Consider the following 14,206-nt stretch of genomic DNA (forward strand, 5'->3'; position numbering starts at 1 on the left):
CAAACATTACTACTAATTCTGCTTAGCTGATGTGTGAAGCAACTTGAGGTACCTAGAAAACAGAAAGCTTTTAGAGTTATGATATCCCAGTGTAGTAAGATTTACAACTTTCTCACAGAGAGATGAGAGTAAAAACTTGCTACTAAATACAGAAATGTACAACAGTTCTTCAGGATTAATAGCATTCTAAGGTAAAGACATTATAGGCTGGAATGAGTAACTCAGAAATTTACTGTTTAACACTTCGATTGCAACCACACTATATGTGTGGTCAAAATAAATGAGATGTGCAATCTCACCTCAGTGTGGTGTAATCTTAAAGAAAGAGGGATTATAATATAGTAATTTCAAAATGTGTCACAGTATGGTCATCAAAATACAGATGTCACCACTTTCAGAAGAACTTCTGTGTATGTATCAATAAAACACACAATACCCTACTTCAAAAACACCAGAGGTGAAATCCTGCATGCCAAGTCACTAACTATAGGCAATCACAGAGCCCTGCATGTAAGTGAAGAATCTCAAATCAGACAAAGCATAAAATATCCAACAGTTTTTTGTTCTTTTTTTGAGGAGTGGCAGCCTTGGTGTAGTTAAGACTTACAGTAAACTCAGAACAACTCTTCTCAAACCTGCATCTAGTTTAAGTTTTTTGCTTCTGCTGAAAACCTGAGTGTCCAAAAGCATATGCAATTATACACTTGGTCTACCAAGAGAGAGTGGCCCTACTTACAACACTTGGCCTGCCTTCACTTTCTCTTAAGGCATGGTTTTCTACCATAGGTATAATGCTGGTCTTTACACTGGGTAAAAGGCAAGTGTGTTCAAGCTTGTTTGCACAGTTCTAGGAATAAACATCTGTAGCGGGATGATAAATACTAAAGAAGCTAAGTTTATAAAAAAAGGATAAATGTCTTGGGGCAGGGTGTGTGTGGAATCCTGCTGAGCTGTCCTTCCTTCAAGTTTTCTTTCAGAAAACAGTGGATAAACAAGATCTCGAAAGATAAAGCTTTGGCAATGTATATAATGCAACTGATAATCAGAACTTTATTTATAAATTAGATCCAGATCTCTGGGTTGTAAAGACCAGAACAAATCAACTTTCAGTCACTGGCAGTAAACAACTTAAGAAGATTCTTTTTTACATCCCAGGATTTGAGAGTGCCAGCCTTCTCCCTTCTTTGTTTCAAGCCTATTATTTTGTAATTTCATTATTTGTCACCTAGCTATGGCATGTGACCACATAGATTCAAGGGCAAGAAACAAAGACAAGAAGCAGAGTTAGTACACACGTGAGGTACGATTCACTGTACCATTGTCAATCACAATAAACTGGGAAGAATCACTTCGTTTTCACTGTACCCATTAAAAAATTCAAATATAAGAAAATGAGGCATTTAGACTAGAATGAAGAATGCAATCTGTCCTCCTGAAGATAAAAGTATCTCTTAAAGGCCTTCAAGACATAAGAGGTTCCTTTTGGAGCAGAAAATTGAAAAAAAGATGCCTTAGCTAAGTGGAGGCAGGGGGCAGGGAGGGTAGAAAACAGGAATTTGGGGGCGGGGGGGGGTGGGGGTGGTGGAAAATGATGGACAAGACACCAAACAAGACTGGTCTCACCCTGAAATCTAGCCATGCTTCTTACACTGGTAAGATACTGCATACACTGAGCAACATACTGATAGACTGGGTTAAAATCTGAGGGTCTCAATCTTGAAAGAAAGATTTGTACAATGAAGAGAGAGGACAAGCTCCCATTGCATGAAAACAGCAAATCTTTAGGAGAGGTCCAAAGCCTTCTCAACGGACTTCCATTTATCACAGCCAGAACAACACTGTAAACTGCTACAATTCTGAGGGTTTTTTTAACTTGCCTAAAAGGCAAAAGAGTGTTATACCCTGTAGCTCCACCTATCACTACAAAACTATCTTAAATGTAAAAGGCTATCTTCCACCAGAGGGTGCAATTCAATAGCTGTTTTTAGTCTCCTTCAGTAACAAAATCCTCCTTCATAACCTTCCTGGTTCTTTAACCCAGTATCTCTTCCCACCCTCGTTCTATAATATGAATCACAAGTCTTTAAACAAGGAAAAATAAAAATCTTTAAGGGGAAGTTCATCTTGAGTGCCTCTAATTACATCTATTTTCCACAGCTGTACACAGCAAAACAGAGTCTCTGATCTGCTGGACAGAAAAAATAAATAATCAATCTCAACTTCAACTGTATCTGTTCCTCAGTATCACCACTTGCAGGATATGGACTACTGATACCAGATTCTACAAAAGACTTTCCTCCTCTGAAGAGTGACCCACTAGAGGAACCACACACAAAAATTAGAAAAGACAACATTATGTTTTCTACTTCATCCTTATGAAGAACCTTAGGAGCTTACGTGGTAGCTTCAATCAATGTTCATTAGTCTTCAATTAAGAAACTCTGAATGAATGGGGGTGAGGGGGCAGGAAGGGAAAAAGACACAACATTACTGACCTTGTGAGCGCCTAGAAAATTTCTAAACCAAATTTGAGACTACATCAAGTCAACTCACTCAAGAATTTATCTCCCATTCTAAAAAACTTTTATTGGCTAAAGTCTGGAGAACTGTATCAGCTGTTGCCTTTGAAGTAAGTTTTTGTTTCCATTTAAATATGTTAAAATACTGATTGGTAATATCTCCACAGAGCATCTGAAGTGAGCACAAGATTTTCTTCAAGAACACAGAAGTGTATTAGAATTCCATGCTAGAGTTATACTGCAAAAAGTACAGCCACATATTTGCTTCCATTTTTTTTCTGTTTCTACTGAGAAAGATAACATACATATTTTATCATCCTATATATAATTGCTAGCTCATGAATATATAGCAGCAATACTTTATTAATGGTTTCTTACCACAATATGGCATAAATCAAAAGGAGCTTACCTTCTGCTGCGATGATACTGGTGGCGTAGTCATCAAAGGTTTAATCGGAACGGTGTTAGTCTGAGGCGTGCTTATTCTTGGAGATACATATGATCTTGGTGATGAGGCATCAGATGTTAAAGACATTGGAGACTGATTAGATGGCTGAGCTGTAGAGAAAAAAAAAAGATTGTTTTTAGTAAAACCTTATTCTATCTTAAATGTGTATTAGATTTTCTTTCGGTACTTTGGAGTGTGATGTATTAGATTATATTCAAACATACTCACCTTGAGACAGGTGGTGGGGTGAACTGAAACAATCAAATGTTCAACAACAATCCTAACTTAAGACTTGTATGTTCCCCAAACCCTCCACTTCTAAAACTTGAGAGGAGGGGTAAAGCAGCAGCTATTATGCAATGCTTTTTACACATGAAGAGACTAAATTAGTTTCATTTGCAATTCCTATTTTAGAGTGCTTAACTCTAAAGCACTTATATTTAACTGAAAGAATGCATGAGCAGCTTATCTAGAAACCTATTCACCCATTCTAGGCATCTACCAACAACAAGTCCTCCACTCGTGTTTTTATTACTGGTTAAAAATTAGGATAATACTGCTTACCTATTCAATAACACAACTGCATTTATTGTTTTGGTGTAAGTTTCTAGCTTTAAGTTACAAACCAGAATGTATTGAAGATACCTGAAGGAATACATTCCCTGGAAGTTGAAAAATACTATTTATAGAAGATCACAAAAACACCCCACTTCCTTTTAAGAATTTAAGGCCTCCTCCAAGAGTCACAGTTTCACAGTATTACAAGGTTGTTCAACTAAAGGAAGAGTTGTGCTCTGTACTGAACATTCAATAACATCTAATTAAGGTTCTGAATAAATTGAGAGGGTCTTGCACATTTTACATTACTCATATAGAGTTAGTTAACATACAAAGAAAATCCCAAAGTGCGAAACAGAGAAGTATCATTTATTTAGTCATGTATCAGCTTCCTGCTCCCCAAGTAACAATTTCTTATCCGATCTTTGGGATCAGAAGTCGTTTGACATCCTCCACACCAAATGGACAAAGATACAACAAGAGACAGCTTCTACAAGTTTCAATTGTATCAGCCTTTATAAAATGCAACGGAACAATTTTAGGTAAGTGAAAAGAAGACTGAATACCTTGCGTAGACAGTTGTGCAGCTTGAGAAATTAGGGAAGTGATATTGAAAGCAGATGGTCCAGCAGTAAGAATTTTATGGAGTATAGACTGCAGAGAGGCTTGTGTCACAGCTGCTGTTAGAACTAAAAACAAACATTCTGTTTTACTGACAATTGTAGAACATCATTTTAATCTGCTCAAACTGGCTAAATACATTTAAGCTGTTTTTTCTTTCCAATTCTGTTTCCTTATTCACAATCAACCAAAGAGACACCTGAACTATTTTTCAGTAATTTGGATTCAATTAATGAATGTTGGCTTGTCTAACGAAGTCCTGGTTTATTTAGTAGTTTCATCTTTGAGACATACACTAAAAAAAATTGTTTTAGAAAATAGCTTGTAACTCTTCAGCTTGACCTTCTGGATCAATAATAATTCTTGTAAACATAGAGATAACATCTGTTCAATTTGTCTGTGTAGTAAGCAGAATGCATGGGTTTTTTTAAACTACAATAAAAAAAAAAAAAGGCAAAAAAGCAGTATCACTAACTCATTAAAAGAGATGGGGAGTGCAAGGGGGAAGATTTCTGTTCAAGGAAAAAGAAAAGATCTTTCAAGTTGAAAACCCAGACAACTCAGTGTTTCTTCTTGAAAAAAAAAAAACAAAAACAAACAAAACAAAACCCAAAACCAAACCGAACAAACCATCCACCCCAAAAAAACAGCCACAAAACTTACTTCATTCAGGGATTAGCTGTCCCATCCCTTCCTCCTCCAGTAAAAAAAATTAATTATTTTCAACCATTTTAAAACTGCATTACACAGGAAGAGTATCTTACAGTATGGGCTGATGAGACCCAGCTTCTGAACCCATCTTTTCAAAAAGGTCTACAGGCTCTGTGGGATACTTTCTGAATGTACACTACTCATGCACAAGTCTGCAAAAAATGACTCACCAGCACAAACACAGAATAACTCTGCATCACGGGTACAGTAAGGGTAGTCCTGCTGTGAAAGGTGAAGTCACTCTGCCCACACAGACCTGCAGCCAGGCCCTCATGCCATCAGCACAATACTAAACACTCTTGTTCCAAGACAGACACAGCTGCTGCTCAGATATGGCAAGGGAAAATGACTAGGAACTTAAATTGGCAGATTTCTAATAAAATACAACTGGAGTCTTAAAACTGGACCTTTCATTTTTTAACACAATCGCAAGACTCCTACTTCTTTAGTCCAACCTAGTGCATTACAATTTTAAAAGCTTCTTCCTGCAGAGAAAAAAAACAATAACCTGCTCACCTATTACTATTGAATGAAGCCATATTATTTGCTGATTAAAAGGAAGTTAGTTGACAGCTTTTCCCTATAAATAATCATAACATACATAACAGTAAAAACTTAAGTATATTATTTTGACTTTCATGGTTTGCACTTTTAAAAAATTAAAGATGATTAACTCTGGGCACTACATGTAAATGTTTGCTTCCTACTTAAATCTGTGATCAGTGCACAAGAAGTTCAAAGCAGCAAACAAAAAATCCCATACCACTTTCTTCATCAATAACCTGCCACATGCAGACAGCACATTAAAATTACATTCAAAATGCATAACTCTATCTGTTCTTGCAGCGAAAGGCACTGTATTAAAAGAAAGTTTAGAACTAGCTAAACTAAGCCAACCTGACAAAATCTAAGGGATAGACCAGTCACATGCACAAAATTTAACTCGCTAGCAAAACTACTGATATGCTATCTTTATTCAGAGAAGCTAACATGTTCTGCTAAAGAAAAAAGTTGACAGGCAACAAGATTTAAGAATCCCTAGAAGTTTCAGTATTTGCAAACACATATTATTAGAATAGCAGCACAAACTACAGAAAACAAAGAACACTGCACGAAACAAAAGAACAAAAGGCTCTAACTAAATTTTATGCTATAGAAGACTGCTGATACAGCGATTCCAGTCTCAATTACTGCTCATGTACATCAGCATTTATTAGCTTATCAACCTTAAATGTTACTTCACTCATTTAGAAAGGTTTAATAGAAAAAAACCGCCACCAAACCAAAACCATCCCAGTTTATCTAGGGATTCATTTATTCTTTTCATTTAAAGTAAGGCTTGCATTTACTACAGCTTAGTATCCAATAATATACTAATGTGTGTAAATAAGAAATTACAGCAACTAAAGAATCCTTACCTTCATTGATTTTGGATATATCTACGCTAGAATTATTAAGCTGCAAGGTGGCTTGCAGAGCAGGCAGCAGCTGTCGAAGGAGATTTGGGTCCTGAAGTAATGGAGGAATTGGTGATTGTGGGACAGGTGAGACAGGAACTGTAGGAGCAGATGAAGCAGGCGCAGAAGTTGGATTCAGTCCAGAAGCAGAAGATGTAGAAGGAGTTGTGCAAGAATGGGATACAGACTTGTCCACAGATGAAGACTCTGAACAGAAGACAGACAGTAATTTTCATTTTCTCCAATATAACCTGACAACTACTCACTAGTATAATATTCATATTATATTCAGAAGATTAAATGCTTAACTACTGTTATAAGAAAAAAAAACATAACAAAACTTGAAGATATTTGATATCTAGTGTAATCTACTCTATTGAACCAAGTATTTCTTAGGAATACACACAAAAAAGAATTCCACTTCAAGCTATTGGACTGAAAGCTGTCAGTATTACATATGGGAATTTTTTTCCCCGGATTTTTAGGACAAACATAGGCTAAAAACTCCTTAGTGTTTTTTTCTTTTACTGTTCATATACTCACAGACTATGTTTTTACTCATGATTCCAATCTTTCACTGGAAAACATACTATGAACAAAAACCTTACAGTCCATACTTTACAAACAGGCTAATATGTCAAATTTAAGGGGAGGGTATGAGCCATGCTTCATTTATTCAGAGACCAGACTACAAGAAGCTATAAAATAAAGACCAAGTCTATCATGCACAATCCAACTACATTGCTCAGGATTCACAGACAGGATAATGAGCTGTACTAGGAATGTAAAAACAAGAGCTGTTAACATTCCCACAGCAGAGTGGAAAAACATTCAAAAATGTATCTGCCCATAATTAATTTCAGACTTGTCAGCTTCTCCTGAAGCAACCAAGACCTATATCCTTTTTTTATCAATCTCATTTTAGCAAACACCAACACTTCTTATCCACAGAAATACTTAGTACTGAAATTAAATTATACTGTATGGCAATTTGTTCTAATTATTGTGAGTTACTTAATTTTAAATTTGACTTACAGTTAACATGAAAGTTTCTCCTCCATTCCAGTACTGTGAGAAATTTCTGCACATAAAGTATTTCTACTTACTATAGCTGTACCGTCCCTTCAAGTATCCTTCCTTTAAGAAACCTACACCACTGTATTTCAATTTTAGCTTCTCCTCTCATACCCATCAAGCCCATCGGAGATCTCTGCTCCCAGATTCAGTCAAGACTAATGTCTCTACAGCACCAAACAGCTTGGATGAAGTGTGGAAAGATAGATATGGATCCAAGACCCCACCCAGGATGCTTGCTCATAATATTGAAGATCTGGATTTTAAACCCACCTTAAACTAGGCAGGGAATGTCAACCTGGATATTCCATATTTCAGGCAAAAATACAAATGGAAGCTAAAATAACTGCCTGGGAAACTCTTTACTCTAAAAGTGTGTTTGGCTTTTTTCTTTGGAGAGATGCTCAAGGTAAGAAGAGGCTGAGTTTTAGTATGAAAATGTTTTGTTTACTATATAAGAATAAAATGTTACAAAATTCCAAAAACTTATTTTCTGATTACCTTAATTGTAACTTTTGAGATTAGTTTTGAGCAGAACCTTAGAAAAATAAAAATAAGAAATGATAGGAGTATCAATACATAAATCAAATGAGATTAGAAATCTCAGTGAAAAGAAAGGGGACTTCTGCTTCTATGCAGTTACAGTAGAAATAGTTCATAACAGGTCACAAATACTCTTAAAAGAAAAACAAACCAAACCTTTTCTAGTCAAGTAGCTGAGAAATCTAAACCAGAAAAAAATGCAGAATCCAAATTTGACAGCTTGCAAGGATGTAACAGCTAGGGCACACAGACGTATTTTGACATTTCAGGCAAACTTCTAAAAAAGAGGTGGCCGTATCTAGTTACAGGGCTTGGCTTTCAACGTATCAGTAAAGGGAGCCAGTCATTTGGCCAGGGGCTTTCACAAAAAGAACTTACAAAGGGTCAAAAAGTGTTACAAAGACTGAAGACATAAAAAAAGTGTTACAAAATTTTTATATGCTTTTTCAGTAACATGTGACTAGGACAGCTGATTAGGTATTAGCCCCCCTTAAAACAGCAAGTCATTAGTAAAAGTCTTTGTTATCTAAGTATTACATACAAAATCCTATGTTATGGTGTTCAAAGTAAACAAGACAACTGCAAGTCAAGACACAAACAAGAATCTTACCATACTAAACAAAAACATGTAAAGTTTAAACTTGAACTTGGATCCATCATAGTCCACCTAAGGACAAGATACACTGGCAGACAAAAAGCAAGGGAATTAAGCACAATGGGGCATGTTAGTAGTTACATGTGCAAGTCTCCCAAACTACAGTTTCAAGAACCTTACAAGGAAACCTAAACAGAAAACAACTAAATATCCAAATTTAAAAACAACTACTAGCACTAATTTCAAAACATATTTAATGTAGTTAGACTTCTCTTCACAGTTGAATTATTTTAAGCAAAGAAGCAACTCGCTACTATATTATTAATTCACATAGGCAATACCTGAGCTTCAAACCACACCACCATACCAAACAGCTGGAATTATTTTTCACCCATACTGCAGTTTTGAACACAGAATAAACTGACTCAAAGGCAAACTCGAGCTAACAATGCAGTGAAGGCAAACCTGAAGACCAGCTAGGGGTATTTACTCATTTCTTGAATAAGAGGATTCAAAATATGTCATACAAACCCTCTAAATTTCAAGATGTCTGTAAAAGTACTTTAGTTTGGGTGAGCTTCTCTGCTATAAAAATTCAAACTGGATTGCATCCAAACAATGCAGTCCAGGTAATTCTTTTAGACAATATGGAGACACTATTCTGTAGCTGTATTATTGCAGGTGTTTTAAATATGTGTTAAAATACACCTGTGAATGGTATTTTTTGTACCAGCACCCAGACTAAACACCTAGAGAAAGTGATGTCAAAAAGGTATGGTGTCTAATGCTAGCATTCCAATCTTATGAGATGGTTAACATTAAAAAACCAACAGTTCAAATATTATGAAAGAATACATCTCTACTGTCATGACTATCTGCATGTACATCACATTGTGTGTTATTTAACATCATAGAGGATGCAGAGTACAATGAATGCTCAGAAGAACAGTCACTTCACAGATTAAGTAATTTAAGTTATTCATGGTGAAATAAAAGGTATAAGCCTGTTTCTGAAAAAAAAAGTTGTAAAAATATTCGTGGAAATCAAAGTATTTTTTGTTTGTATTAAGTAGCCTGAATGGCTATTTTCTTCTCTACAAAGAGACTTTGTGATGAAAACAGACATGCTAAAAAAACACAGACTACAGGTTAGTTCTGTACCATCATACCTTTCATTACCTTAGTTTAAACAAACCTATCTTACTCCATGGCTTCCAGACTGGACACTTGATTTCACAGAAATAAATCAAAAAACACTGTCGATAAAACAAAGCCTCTAAATATTTACACATCCATTTTTGTATAAAGGTTAAAACTGGTTCAATTTATGAAGCTATACAGAACTTGCAAGTTTCACCTTTAAAGTCAACACACCTAGTCAGAACTCCTCAAAAAAAATGTTTTTTTCATAAAAATCCCCAGATATCACTCACTGGGGTGCGTGCATTTCCCCAGCTTTTTCCAGAAACATAAGCAGAAACTTCTCACTCCCTTTTCTAATTACTCTTTTTTGATCTGCTTTAAGAGATTATTTCATTGTGTATTTTGCCACACAGTTGCTTACTTTTCTACATTTAAACAGTTTCCTAGTTTCTAAAACATTTACTAGGATTTTTAAAAAATGCTTCACATTATACAGTCCTATAATTCTTATATGCATTTGAAGCCTCAACCATCATGAAACAGTCAAAATGAACAGAGCATACTGAGAAAAAGTAAGTATCTTTACAAATCTTAAGTCCATAAGTGTACCTCGGATACACTGGTGTCTACACCTGTGTCAATCCAAGTTAATGTTCATTAAGTAACGACAGTATTATTGCAAAATAAGGCTTTTGATTACACAGCAGTCGTCATTCATAAACCTAATCTGAACCATTAATACATCAACCAGACTAACCCTGAACCCTCAACTAAAATTTTAAAAGCAGAAAAAGCAAATTTGGTCTGTGTCTTATACAAAAAATACTCTTAAGAAAAGATGAACTATGCTGCAGGGCTTGCAGAAGTCTTAGACTAGGACTGAGGTTGCCTGCTACTGGTCAGGGCAACTCTGCAGCCTCTTCATTGTCAACACCAATTTCCACACAAAAGCTATACAAATGACTCTTCAACCTCACATAAAATTTCAGCTATTAACATGAAAGTCTCAAGAAAAACTTTTTAAATAAATAAAGAAGAATTAAAACCAAAAGCAGACCATAGCTTACTGTGATCTTCTAAACTGTTGAAAACTTTTAAAATCCAAATTTATGCTTTAGCTCTTCCTTGCAATAAATTAAAAGTAAGATTTTTTTTAAATTGTAATTTTAAAAATATGACTTGGTACCAATTTTTCCATGATAAGCTAAGCACATTAAAGTTTCAACTTCTAGAATGTTTAAGAAAACTTTTTAAAAAAAAATCCATTCACTTTGTTGTGACAATATGAAAATGCAGTATGCTTTCTGACAATCATGTAAACAAGTTAACTAGATGTAGCCTATATAGAGAACTACAATATAGACCTAAACAAGTTTCTGGACCATCAACTTTAATCATATGGAAAAAAAATAAGCAAGAAAAAGCCGCTAAAAAAAAAAAAAAGAGGAGGAAGAAAAAGTAATCGGATGTCAAACAAAACCAACTAGATGTGGATATTAACTTAACCTGAAGAACTCTTAATTGGTTTTGCATTAAAATGGAGCAGGAAAAAACCTCTGTATAATGAAAATAATTTTTGAAGACCACAATGATTAGGAAAGAGCTTTCTATTCATAACCTACTCTGCTGGAGCGTGATCTGCAATCACATCTTTTGGACAAAAAGGAAAGAAGTCAAAGTTATCAGACAATATTCTCCATGACAAGAACCTGCAGGACAAAGGTGTATCTTTGTTGCAGGTTTCAAAGAGGTTATCTGAACTGAAGTAAACTGGAGGCTATTGCTTGCCCCAGAAACATTATATTAAGTCAGAATGGAAACATTACGCTGGGTATTTACAAGCAGTGTGTTTTTTTAATAACAAGTCCAAGTAATCCGTTCAGAAAAAACACCACAGATCATTCTTGGCAGTTGTGCCACAATGTTATTCAGTCACAACCTAGATACAAGAAGACAAACACTTAGCTTCTCAGAGTTTGAGGCAATACATTAAAATGCTGCTGAATCTTGCTGTTACCAATCTTTGCCCCTCATGACAAGAACCTTTGTTCCTAAGCAAACAGCTGATCCACTAGTGAATCTCATTCTGAAAGGCAATTCTCAGTCTAGTATGTTACAGTTAACATAAAGTTATTCAGTCTATGTTTAACACAGGGGGAGAAAAACTAAGTCTTTTGACTGTTAATCTACTCTGTTTCATGAAGAGCTCTTGACACCAACACTCCTGCATCTCTGTTGTACCTCAAGGCACCCTGTTGCTGAAGTCCTTTAAGTACCTGTTCCCAGTACTTGCTCACTCCCTTCTCGCCCAGTGTGCCAAGTTATTCAGGCATGTTAAGTGTGACAGAGAAGTGAGTGAGGAAATAACAAAAAGAGGAAATGCATTTTTTGTGCATTAACTTCCTCCACAGTCCTCCTCCTGTCAACTAACATACTAGTACTCTCTATACAAGTAGCTTTAAAATACTGCTATATATATAGCCTGCTCTTATTCTGCTGTATACATGGACAGCAAATTTATTTCTTTTTAATGACATGGGAATTAACCACTACTGTTGACTGGGTAATTCCCAAATTACCAATGTGATCCTTGGAGTGTTCCAATAGCTTTTACTACTGATGCAATTTTTTAATGCCATTTAAAACAAAACCAATGCATTCAAAGTCCTTCAAATTCAACACTACAGTATCACCCATATCACCTATTGTGAGCTTGAGCTGTATCTTTGTTCTGCTAGAAACAGTCATGCACGTGTGCTCTCACAGTGTGCTCTCTGTGGAAGGAAAATCGCATTACAAATTTTTCAGAAATTCATTGCTTTATTGCCACAGAAACCTCACTATTGCTATATGGATTAAACAACTACCAGCTAGAACACCTAACTGAATGGCTTGATCTACTGCTGATGATTAAGAATCGTTAACACATTTATCAGTGCTGGAACACCTTAAATGTCTAATCCACCAAGTTCTCAGAGCAGTGACAATCACATTTACCTTTTTTACACAGTTCAGTTCTGATCTACTAAGGACATTAAGCCACACCAAAATATAGAAATATATAAAAGCAATGCATTTTATAAGCACATTTGGCCAAGTGAAACTATAGCAACAGCAGTAACTGGGTTCTCAAATATGGTCAAATTATCTCAAAATACAAAAAAATTCCCTATTTTTCTTGTTTGGATTACTCCAGCCTTAAAACTGAATTTTCATATTTTATCTCTGCTGTCAAAATAAAGTAACAGCAATGCTCAGCAAACAAGTATACAGTACTGAAAGAAGCCTCTAACAGTCCCACTAGTGTAATTTTTCTAACCACCATATGAATTGAGTAATATACTTAAAACGGCAAAACTTGGCCAAAGAAGATGCAACGATACCAAGAGCAATGTTAATAACTGACTACTAAAGACTAGCAAGTGTTACGAGTAGGAAAACCACAGGGTGAGAAAGGATAAGGAAGAAGCTCAGCTTAATCTGTCAGCATCAGGGTCACAACACACCCAGCATGGCACCAGCCGGCTTGCTCAGTTTTGTCAGGAAAATTTTAGAGTATTGCTGTACTAGAAACAGAAGTGCTGCCTGATGGGACTCAGAGGAAGGGTATGAGAAGTATCCTACAGACAGACACACTGTTAAGATATGGACAATACAACATTTCATTCAGTAACTGAATTAGAAATAGGAAAATGTGATGTGCCCTACAGATAAAGCAGCCAAAAAGTAGGAAAAGCAACCCCACACTTTACCTGCATAAAGCACTCACAGTGAGCACAAACAGAAGCAGCAGATTCTGACTGGAACATTCAAACCAAAGGGTAGAGGTCAAATAGTTCCCCAGGAACTCTCCACTACTGCCAGCCATTGAGGGCAGAGGACTACTGCTAACAGCTGAGCTATAGTTCAGCCAGGGATTTTATTCAATCTCCTTGTGGGACTACAACATACCCCTGCAGCAAAAGAGATTGAGCTGAAAAAAGTGTTGTTGTTGTTTTTTGTGGTTTTTTTGTTCTTTTGTTTTTCACAACTATTACTGTATTAAAAAATACACACTAAGTACAGAACTATTAAAACAGTCGTACACATATGCTGGCATAAGGCTACCAGCAACACATTGACAAGAAGCAAGAACTCATTTAGGCAAGGACTGCTGCACACACTATTCAGTCATTTGGACCAATTGCTTATATTTTTATAAGCAGAAAATACCACTTTACCTCTTTTTAGAGAGGGATGGCACAACTAGTGAACAGAAAAAGATCAAAGGCTGTTTGCTTCACACTAATTAGAAATAAACCCCTCAAACTATTTTCCAGTTTTACAAAGACACTTTTAGAAGACCGTTTGAACTGTCTCAGGAATTTTTTTTTCACTTTGTATAACATCTACAAACAAAACTTCTTTTAAACACTGCATACCTGTAGCACTACAGGATCACAGTCACCTCTGGGAAAATAAGTAACAGAAGCAAATTATCCAAAAAAATCCCAATGTACAGCACTGTTTCCTCCCTTCTTTTACTTTTAAATACATA

At 35.8% G+C, this 14,206-nt stretch overlaps 1 protein-coding gene across 3 annotated transcripts in view; it reads right to left on the reverse strand.

Moving 5' to 3' along the window:
- WAC (WW domain containing adaptor with coiled-coil) overlaps nt 1-14,206 on the reverse strand; it is a 63,150-nt gene that overhangs the window by 17,525 nt on the left and 31,419 nt on the right. For all 3 annotated transcript variants that reach the window (XM_074900065.1, XM_074900063.1, XM_074900062.1), the window contains 3 exons: nt 6,276-6,521; nt 4,092-4,214; nt 2,929-3,077 (listed from right to left, as the gene is read on the reverse strand). In XM_074900065.1, coding sequence (XP_074756166.1) covers nt 2,929-3,077; nt 4,092-4,214; nt 6,276-6,521 — 518 coding nt within the window. The remainder of the gene's footprint in view (nt 1-2,928; nt 3,078-4,091; nt 4,215-6,275; nt 6,522-14,206) is intronic.

This window comes from Athene noctua, chromosome 2, assembly GCF_965140245.1.
Source record: "Athene noctua chromosome 2, bAthNoc1.hap1.1, whole genome shotgun sequence".
In the NCBI taxonomy this organism is placed as follows: Eukaryota; Metazoa; Chordata; class Aves; order Strigiformes; family Strigidae; genus Athene; species Athene noctua.